The 11,017-nt window shown below is 32.2% G+C and overlaps 1 protein-coding gene across 1 annotated transcript; it reads left to right on the forward strand.

Annotated features, from left to right (window-relative positions):
* Positions 1 to 1,525: 1,525 nt before the first annotated feature.
* LOC126679048 (transcription initiation factor IIB-2) lies at positions 1,526 to 6,251 on the forward strand. Its single transcript, XM_050373985.2, has 7 exons — positions 1,526 to 1,981; positions 2,325 to 2,349; positions 3,689 to 3,818; positions 3,910 to 4,040; positions 4,160 to 4,248; positions 5,440 to 5,516; positions 6,009 to 6,251. The coding sequence occupies exons 1-7, from the start codon at positions 1,629 to 1,631 to the stop codon at positions 6,140 to 6,142; spliced, it is 939 nt and encodes a 312-aa protein (XP_050229942.1). The 5' UTR covers positions 1,526 to 1,628; the 3' UTR covers positions 6,143 to 6,251.
* Positions 6,252 to 11,017: the final 4,766 nt, after the last annotated feature.

An 11,017-nucleotide genomic window follows, 5' to 3' on the forward strand; every position in this document is an offset into this window, starting at 1 on the left:
AAGAATTAACACTTGCCAAAAACTAAATCATAAGAGATCATCAAACCGTCAAAACAAGTCGGAAAACACGGGGTATTACATCTTCAGCCCAGACTCTACCAGATCCTCCATATTCTCTCCAGAACTTGTTTTTGTGTTTCGAAGCTCAGAATTGGGCCCTATATGAGTCCATGGTTTTGTAGTTAGTTGCATGACATTATTCTATGTTATAATGGGTCAGACCCAATATATTTCGGGCTTAAAAGCCATTTTTATAATCTGTCATGCCAACCGGGCCCTGAAGCCCAAGTCTAGAGAGGTTCCAGAAGCTATTCCGAGTTCGTTTGAACTCAGAATAGACCCATGTTCAAACCAGTGGATCCATATCGACGAGATAAAGAACTTCCATATTCTGAGTGATTCCAGATTCTGATCATGCAGACTACCAAATGATAAATGAGTGATAGACATTTTGGGTCTACAAGGTTAAATAGTATTTCTAATCTTGTATGCATATCAACTGCTAATTGTGTATGTTTACGATGTTTATACTCTTTTCAAAGCATGTCCAGATTTAAATATTAACAGGATAATAACTTAACCACGTTAACTTAGCTCTAAATCCAGCAACTTCAGCAAATCACCTAAAAATCATAGAATTTCCATAAAAATGTAAGTAGTGGTTGTATAGGCATTCAAAATAACTTAAATAAAATCAATCTCACTTAAACATCCGATTTGGGCTTTGTGCATGCAAAATTCTAAATACCCACCTCTATTTGTTACATGATAGAAACCGCCATGATTAGATGCTTGTTTAAGAGTAATTGCTACATGCCTCACATACTAATTCAAATCAAGTCATATGCGCGTTTCACATGTTTTACTGCTTTTCCAAACTTGTTTTCATTCCAGCACATTATCCTATGCACCGCAATGTATGATTAAGATGAGATAACCGCACATGTCCTGTAAATACAATGCAATTGATAAGTCTAGTATAAAAGTTCTGATAGTGCCCATCAAATCCGGTCTTTTAATCTGATGTAAGATGATCTCACCCATAAGCGTGAGAGATCTATCTAGTCGGTATAAAAGACATTTTCTAGTTTTGCTAGGTGCCGACTCTATTTTTCAAAATCTTTCTAAATCCGAAATCAGTTATAAGTCTAGGTGAGCGGCCCAACCCCGCTCCACGCTCCACTCAAACTACACCAAAACCAAAAATCAAGATTTTCAAAATCTTATATCAAATCAGACTAAACTAACCACTTTAACTAATATATTTTCAATCTTATATCAAATCAGACTAAACTAACCACTTTAACTAATATATTTTCAATCTTTAAAATCAGACTAAACTAACTATTTTAACCAATACACTCTCAATCTCGCTATATCTTGTTTCGATTTTGCAGTTTGATTCGGTTTTTGCTCACCCCTGGTTGTGGCGACTCTATTAGTGGGAATTACATTAATCAACGGCTGACATTTATGATAAAACCCTTAACCGATAACACCAAATAATATTTCCCATCCCTAACACCGCCTATAAATAACCCCCTCTTTATTACCGACCTTCCATTATTTCCCCTGTCCAACACAAAACCGCAACACTTGAAAACAAAAACAGAACAGAAAACTCTACAATGGGAGATGCGTATTGTTCGGATTGCAAGAAGCAAACGGAGGTGGTATGTGACCATGCAGCAGGGGACACAGTGTGCTCAGAGTGTGGATTAGTATTAGAATCCCATTCAATTGACGAGACATCAGAGTGGCGAACATTTGCAAATGAATCGGGTGACAATGACCCTGTTCGTGTGGGTGGACCCTCTAATCCATTGCTAGCTGATGGAGGTCTCTCCACTGTTATTGCTAAACCTAATGGCGGGTCTGGAGATTTCTTGTCTTCTTCTTTAGGGAGGTGGCAGAATAGAGGCTCGAACCCTGATCGCGGTTTGATTATGGCTTTTAAAACCATTGCTACCATGTCTGATAGGTAATGGAATTTTTGTTTGATTTGCTTGTAATTGTGGAATTTGATCAATTAGGTGAATTGAGTTTATGTTGGTTTGTTTGTTTGTTGGTGGGTAAATGGAATTTGTTACTTTTTTTAGTTTTTGAGATTGAAAGTTGTAATCTTTAGAAAAATACTTGTCATTTTTCGGTTTGTTTTGGGGAGATGAAAATGTTAATATGAATGTTTGAGGATAAACTGAGGATGGTAGTTAAGATGGTTCAGACATGTGAGCAGGTTAATTAGATGATGTGTTCGAAGAAATTAACTATTGAATCGTTGTTAATGTGACTGATTTGTATTTGCTTTCTTGGTGTTGTTTCAGGTTGGGGCTTGTTGCAACAATCAAGGTATGCTACTCATGTATTATTTATCTTATTGTTGATTAATTAGCTGTCAGTTTATATAACTTAGAGGCAATCATCGTGTATTCTTCTGTACAATTTTTTCTGGTTATTTTTGGAGCATGTCTTATTGATAGTAGGTGGATTGGTCAGTCACATGGAGTTGACCAGTTCAAACTGAAAATTATGGAAATGCTGTCTGTTTGATCCCTTCGACCAGTTGCAATATGGACGACGTCTTTTGCATTAGGATACCTTTACTCCTAGAATAGACTTTGACAACCTAATTTAGTGATCGAGGTCTTTGGCTAGCTTGATGTCACAATTTACTGCTAAGTTTTGAGCTCTTAATTGTTCTTTACCTCCAACTTCCAATATATAACAAAATGGTATAAGCCATACAAGATACAATAATGTTGAAACTATTTTTTTCGAGGATTTCTTGAAACATGCATGATGTGCTTTGAGAGATTTTGTCATTCAGACAGCCGCTTAGGTTTTCATTTACATCCCAAAGGGGCTTATAATTTTATGACAAAATACTTGTTGGATGAAAAATGAGTAACATTTTGTTCTAGTACAAGTCTAGTGACACTTTAGTTGGCACTGAAAATGTTTCAGATATATGATAATGCTTTCCTATAATTTCCTTTGTGAAGGAGAGAAAAAACAGAGATAACAGGGTGATGGGATTGAAAGCAATATTATTTCCACTTGGGCTATTTGAAAAAAAAATGTGATCCCTTTTCTGCTGTTTCTTCAAGTTCCAATTAATAATGGAGTTTAGAGAGAAAAAGTTACAATGGTAATGTAATTTTTTCCTATGATATATTGTTTGTAGAGGATTTTCTAGTCTATAGGTTCTTTTCTCGGCTAAATTCTAAATATAGTATAGTTGAAATATCCATTAATCAAACAAGTCTGAAGTATTTTAAGATATTGATCATTAATAGGGTTGCTTAGGCTACCTATACAGCAACAAGCGATTTCTATTTCTGGTTCCAAAATTATTTGGAAAAAAATGTGAGTTCTATTATTGCAAGCATCTTGAAACATTATTTTGGCTCTAGTTTTTAACTGGGTGCATGATATTTGTGCTATATGAAAAAAGTTGTTTTAGATGATGCTTTCCGTCTTTGTATGGAGGAGGAGACGAGAGAGAGGGACCGATGGTATGGGATTGAAAGCATTTTTGTCTAATCATTTCTGCTACTTTAAATATCTTAATTTTGTTACTTGGCTTGTTTCCGCTTATTTAGTTTTGTTGGTCTTGTTCATGTAGTTCTGATAATTGTTATCCTGTATGATGCTTTTGTTCCTCTAACAATAGTGTCTTATTTTGAAGGACCGGGCCAATGAGATTTATAAAAGGGTGGAAGATCAGAAGTCTAGTAGAGGAAGAAATCAGGATGCCTTATTGGCTGCTTGCCTCTACATTGCTTGTCGACAAGAAGACAAGCCACGTACAGTAAAGGGTACAGCCTGATATCCTTTAAAAATGTGGATGCTTCTTGATTTATTTTTCCCTGTTTGTTTGAGCTTCCCTGAACTGTGGATTTAAACTAGAAATTTGCTCCGTCGCCAACGGAGCCACAAAGAAGGAAATTGGCCGAGCAAAAGAATATATAGTAAAACAACTGGGGTTGGAGACAGGTCAGTCAGTGGAGATGGGAACAATACATGCTGGGGACTTCATGGTGGGTTTCTAATTTCCTTATGCACTCAGTTCGATCATTTGCTCACATGTATGTGTTTCATATTGCTGGATAGTATGTATTGGTTGTTTTGGTGCTTATTAGAACCATTCATTACGTAGAGGCGTTTCTGTTCAAATCTTGGGATGAATAATCAAGCAATGAAAGCTGCCCAAGAATCTGTGCAGAAGTCGGAAGAGTTTGACATAAGGTACTCATATTATTTCATCAGTTGTGAATGCTTTTATGTTTTAATAGAGTTAGTTGTGTGTTCTTGTGCTTGTTTTGATTAGTTCGTGAAAGGAATCTACGTGGATTGCCCTTTGAAGACTGAAATTGTTTCACTCTGCAATAGTATATTATAAGCGTGGAAAAGGTGCAAAAATGACTTAATGTTTAGAACAAAGATATAGATTACCCTCATGTATCTTTTAAGCCCTCGCCTTTAACAGTTAAATAAAAAAAATCTAATGTGGAATATCTGGGGTCCACACTTGAGCCATCAAACTTTAAGGTAGAAATTTCATACCTTTTTTGTTGTTGTTTTCTCTTATAATTTTTAATTTGCAATTAGAGGAGAGATTACTTATCCGGATATCAAATACTATTCCTTTTAATTATTTACAGATGATTCTTCTTTTATCTACATAAAAAGTAAAATAAAAATAAATAATAATTACTCAAAATTTAAATGTAAAAAAATATATTTTGTCATATACAAACACTGCTCCAGTGATTAAAAACAAATGAAAATTAAATGTGTTAACGTAAGAATTTGCGTTGTTACATGGAAATAAATCAATATGCAACTTGGTTACCACATAGTTATAATTATATAATTTCTTCCTCAAATAGCAATACATAATTCAACCATGAGAACTAATAGACCAAGCAAATTACCTGCCCAATTTTATTCTGCTGTTGGTGATGTTTTTGGACTACTAACTTCCAGATCAGCGAAAGCAAACATTTAATTAGGTCGTTTAATTTGACTGACAATTTAGAGTCTTTAATCCTCATTTGGTAGACTTAGGCTCATTTTGATGGGCAAAAATATACGATGGTCATATATATTTTCTTGAAGGTAAACACTAGGGCCTTTTTGCAACTTCTCTTTTATAACCTGATTTTTTGTGGCCAGATACAGATAATATGAAATACATGGTAGAATTCTGAGCTAACATAGGAGAAAATTGTGCTATTAAAATTATAAGAATAGTTTTTCTGACATTTGCTATGAGCTATTTTTTATAAAGCCATGAGGGATGCTGTGTTTGTGAGTCGTGACACAGTTTACTGATGGCAGATACTCCTTCCTGCCTTCTATATATGCACGCGTATCTTCTTTTTCATCAGTTGCATTCGTGGATTCTTTGTTACAATATATTTTTAATGCTCGTAGGAGGAGTCCCATATCAATTGCGGCAGCAGTCATATATATTATAAGTCAGCTTTCAGATGACAAGAAGCTTCTTCGAGGTTTGATAATTTTATATCTTTACATGTCAGAACTAGAATTTCACTTTAAAATTGTATCCAGTACTCTGCTAAATGTAGTAAAATGTTTCAAATCACCTAATTGTTTTGATCCTATTCTGATAATTACCAATTTACCATTATTCGTGATGGGACCAATATTATCTTACTAGGATAATGCAGACTGAATTTATTTTAGCTATATAGTATTGTTATCTTCTGTTGCTGAATCCAACAACGCACACGATGAATGATAATTTATTTTAACTTTGCTGGATGTAGTAAAATGATTCAATCGCCTAGTTGTTTTGATTCTTTTCCAGTAATTACCATCATTCGTGATCAGGGCACCAATATTTTCAATGGTGTCAAAACAATACTACAATAATTCCGGGAATGAATTTATTTTAGTTATATAGTATTGTTATCTTGTGTTGCTGACCAAATACAACAGACACGGTGGATGAACATTTAATTCTATTGTTGCGGATGCAGATATTTCACAGGCAACTGGAGTTGCCGAGGGGACAATCCGAAACTCCTACAAAGATCTGTATCCCCACATTTCAAAGATAATACCAGGCTGGTATGCCAAAGAAGAGGATCTCAAAAATCTTTGCAGTCCTTGAATTTATGTAGCAGATAATAATGGAAATAATCTACACTTTTTAATTTCTTTGGAGCATTCAATCTTTGATCTATTGTATTATAAGGCTTTTTGTTCTCATTTTCTTCAAAGGTTGTCAAAATCTTTAGTTGAGAATTAGGAAATTAGGAAATATATTATATATTCTAACTAATGGTCGAAGGAGCATCCACAAGACATGTCAAGCTCACTTTGTTTTTTCAGTTTATCCTAATAAAATTCTACAGTTTTCAACTTATGCAAAATAGCATTGTAACATTTGTTAGGATTGAGTGAGGTTTCAATCTATTGAACCATCAGCCCCCTCAGTACATGATAGCGCTTGTTACATTGAGTAATCCTATTGTTGCATAAAGTTTAGTCGTATGGTTCCTCGGGTCTCCTTCGCCGTTGAATATTGGTAAAGTCGGCAATTTCATGTTTTGGGGGATTGTTTCCCCCATTATTTTGGAGGATAGGGGCGAACCCTCCAGTTTCAAATCATCCAGGCCCAACTTCTCTGCTTTCATCCTTTTTAGTGCCTTAGCAATTTTCTCTTCTAGATCCTCTTCTGCCACGTATGTGATTTTGCTCCGAAGTGGAGATTCAGAGGATTTGCTGTCGTCTTCTTGGTTTTTCTTCTTTGATTGTATCTTTTGAGGTATTTTTTTCTGCTCCTTTTTCTGGTCGTTTGCTCTTTGCGGGAGCTTCTTCCTCTTTAACTTGTTCATTTCTCCTTGTGTTCTGTTTGCTCCTTGTGTCGTTTTGTTCTTCGATTTTCCTCGTTCCTTTCGTCGCCTTCGTTATTTCTCGAGGTGTTTTGCCCAGCTTCTGGGGTTCTTCCTTCTCCGTTAGTTCCATTTATATTTTTTCGGGTTTCAAGATTTCTTCCTTCAGTTTCTACCCGTTGCCTATGGGGATTAGGAGGTGGGATTACGAACTAAGTTCTTTGCAATTTTATGCTCTTTACATGTACGTTTGCATATTTTCTTGCTTCTTCAGCATTTTTGTTCAGGTTGGCCTAAAATGTTTCTACCAGCTGGTGGTGTATTTCTGGGAAGACCATCGTGGGGGTGGCTCCGTTGATCCCTCTAGGCATGAGAAAAAGATAGGGTTAGACCATCTTATCTGTGAGTCTGTTACTCAAGCGTTGAATTTGGAAGATCCAAGCTTGAGCTCCTAGCTGACGTTGAATTTCTTGTGATTGTAGAAGTCTTTTCTCCGGTTGGCAAGGTTGGGGGTGGGGTGACCTACAAGTTCTTAGGATCCATTGATTGATTGTTCTTTGGGTCAATTCTACTGGAATTTATCCTTCAATAGAATTTGTTTGAGTTCAGAAAAACTCCTTCAATTTTGAAGTTGCCAAACTTTTTCACAGATAGCGCCAATCAATGGAGTCTGCCTTCTCAACGGTAATTGACCTGTAAAACAAAGTAGATGGATGATCTGACGGTGGCTATCTGATGACCACTCAGATGTATTGAATTTAAGGGAGTATTATTTCGTAATGTAATTCTGCGTATGTAGGCATACCTCAAGTCCTTTTATAGTGAGTATGGAGGAATAACTTGTAAAGTTGGAATACGAAAGGAATTCTTATTCAGTAGTGTATGAATCCAGATAGAAAAGAGATTCCTATTTAGTAAGAGTCACGTATTTAAGAATGACTCCTAAATAAGAACATGATTTCAAATAGAAAAAATATCTCTGAGATCCGTGAGATCCTGGTCTTCTAGAACCTCTATGGTAATTGAATCGTACACGTGATCAATATTTTTAGCTAGACGTGTTAGATCTGGTTATTAAGATCTATTGAATCCTACTGAATTCGGTCAGAAAAGTCCTTTACGACTTGGCTATAACTTGCTTGGGCGATTCTATAGATTCACTCTGATGGGTGAATCTCTTACGACTCAGTTTACATTCTGCAATTCAGTTTTCATCATTTATCATATATTTAATTTTAATTTTTTTAATAAAATGTTGTCTTTTTGAAAAAAAATCAATATAAAATCAATCAAAGGTTAGTGTTTTCTATCTAAATTTAATTTTAGTTTTTTTAGTTTATTTCATGTACAATATCATTTTTTCGCCAATGTTAAAATCAACACAATATCAACATTATATCAACAAAACATCAACATAAATTCAACACTGTAATATTACAATAATTGAGCAATCAACCACCATCAACAAATTGTGCTGTAGAATTAAAAGAAACGCAAAAATACAACAAAATACAGTAAAATTGTAGAAATAACAGAAATTTATTTCATAAAAACACAAAATTATTTTATATAACATGAAGTTAGTATCTTTTAGATTTAATCTTAATACATGTTTAATGGTCAAAAAACAGTAAAAAAACAAAACAAACAAATTGTAGATCTGAAAATGAAAACAAATAAGAAGAAGAAAAACGATGAAATTCATATATGAAATCAAAATAGAAAAATGACAGCAGTAACGAAGATAATAATTGTAACAGCGAGACGAAGGCAGAACAGCGAGGCGGAGATGCTTCACTTCTCTAGTTGTAGGAGAAAGACGCAGAACGAATTTATCGGAGCTGAGGATGAAGAAGCTAGGATTGAGCGAGCAGATGACCTTTGCGAGAAAAAAGAGGAATGAGCTGAGAGATGAGAGAATTAATTATGATAAGAGATAAATTTTTTTATTTTAGGTTTTTCTGTTATTAGGTGGGTATATATATAAATCGTATAAATGATATAATTTTAGGTGTGTATCGTAGTTTAGGAATCAAAAGTTGTTGATCGTATTTTTGTAATCCAAAATAAAATTTTGGTTATTTCTGAAAAAAGTTCAAATATTTATTGTTTTATTTGATTTTCCAACTTTCTAATTTTTAACACTTTTTTTTGTTAGCAAATTTTAACTTAGTCCTAGCCTTCCAGGTTTACATTTTTTTTTCTCAAAATTTCAAAAAAAATTCATAAATTTTTCACCAATCCCCTCACCTAATTTCTCAAATGTTATAATATAAATATTTTAACTTTTTAAAATAAAAGTAAAAATTCAATTAACAACTAGTAATTCTAATAATTCTCTTATTTTTTCTTTCAAAATCAAATTACCTTTGGTTTTGAGTAAATCTTTCTATATATTTTATCGGGTTAATTGCAAATTAAATTACGAATTTTATCCTAATTTACAATTACAACATGAATTTTAAAATCAGTAATGATATTTTTTGTGATAAGATATTTTGCTAAAAAATATTTTGTCATTGTATATTATAAATATAATTATGATGATAAAATACATTTTATCATAATATTTAAAAGTATTATGACAAATTTTCTTTTGCATCAATTAAGTAAAATTAATTAATATTACGATAAGTTAATGTTCTGTCAAATTTCTTTGTCACTATAAAAAAACAATTTTAATTATTATGAAACTGATTTTATCAAAAATTATTTAAATGTAGTATTTAAATGTATAAATATTAATGATGACAAGATTAATTGAGTCATGAAATTATATTTTGCTATGTTAAAAAAAGTAGGGACGATGACAAAATTACCTAAAATTTTAAAAATATTTACAAAAGTATCCGTAGATTTTTTTTATTTATAAAAATATCAACCGATTTAAAATTATTTACAAAACTACCAAAAAAATGAAAATTATTTACAAAAGTACGATATGTATAATGTCGGTATAATCATGGCATAATTTTGGTATATAAATATTATAAACCAGAGAATTTAAAAATAGTATTTGGTTCGTTATGGGTGTAAGTTCAGTATATTATAGATATATCGATAATAAATTTTTATATATTTTCTAGTTGATAACATGTATATTTTTTTTCTATGTATTTTTCACTATAGTTGGTAAAAAAACTAGAGAATTTGTATATTGTTGGTATAATTTTAATATATTGTTAGTTTAATTTTTAGTATACGATGTGGTGTAATGTTGGTGTAATTTTTATATTTGATGTGTATGCTCTTGGTATACTGTTAGTATAATTTTGGTATATTATTAGTTTATTTTTTAATATACGATTTGATATAATTTTGGTAGATCTTTTATTTAATATTAATAAAATTTCAGTATGTTCTGATGTGTATGTTGGTATAATGTTTATATAATGTTAGTATACTTTTAGTTTAGGGTTAGTTCCTAAAAAAATCACGAACTTTACACGAAGTTTCATTTTAATCATGATCTTTAAAAGTTGTCATTTAAAGGCACGAACTTTCATTTTCTTTCAAATTTATCACCAAAGTAAAATTCGGTGTATTTTATCTGACTAAAAATTCATAATCCTAGATAATCTAATTGAAATATAATAAGATTTGATGTTGATTAATAACTTGGGTCTTTCATTATAATGGTTTAGTGAAGAATTTAGTTTATAAAAAAACACTGAAATGATAAATTTGAAACAATATGAAAGTTCGTGCCTTTAAATGGCAACTTTTAAAGGTCATGATTAAAATGAAATTTCGTGTAAAGTTCGTGATTTTTTTAGAAATTAACCCTTTTGTTTATTAGTATACTTATATTATACAAACAGTATACACCGTATATTTGTAATTATTATTATTTTTTTGATATTTTTGTAAATTTTTTTAAATCAACTAGAGCTTTTGTAAATGAAAAAAGTCAATATGTATTTTTGTAATTATTTTCATTTTTTTTATAAATAGTGTTATTTCTTTAAAAAAAAGTGTATAGCAATTAAGATAAAAGTATTCAAATTAGGCTAACTTTTTATTTTATCAAAATTCTCTTCATTTTTTAAAAGAAAAATCAAGATAGGGCAAAACTATTTTCGCTGAATATTGACACCACACTGCCGCATCAATTCTGCCACTATACTTCTTCCGTGGTACTTTCATCGTTG

This window comes from Mercurialis annua, linkage group LG4 (genome assembly GCF_937616625.2).
Source record: "Mercurialis annua linkage group LG4, ddMerAnnu1.2, whole genome shotgun sequence".
Taxonomy (NCBI): domain Eukaryota; kingdom Viridiplantae; phylum Streptophyta; class Magnoliopsida; order Malpighiales; family Euphorbiaceae; genus Mercurialis; species Mercurialis annua.

Bases quoted from the DNA above. Each gene is read 5' to 3' on its own strand.
- LOC126679048 (XM_050373985.2), top strand. From the start codon at position 1,629: ATGGGAGATGCGTATTGTTCGGATTGCAAGAAGCAAACGGAGGTGGTA. The intron at 1,982-2,324 runs GTAATGGAATTT...GTGTTGTTTCAG, and splicing joins ATTGCTACCATGTCTGATAG to GTTGGGGCTTGTTGCAACAA. The intron at 3,819-3,909 runs GTACAGCCTGAT...GATTTAAACTAG, and splicing joins CAAGCCACGTACAGTAAAGG to AAATTTGCTCCGTCGCCAAC.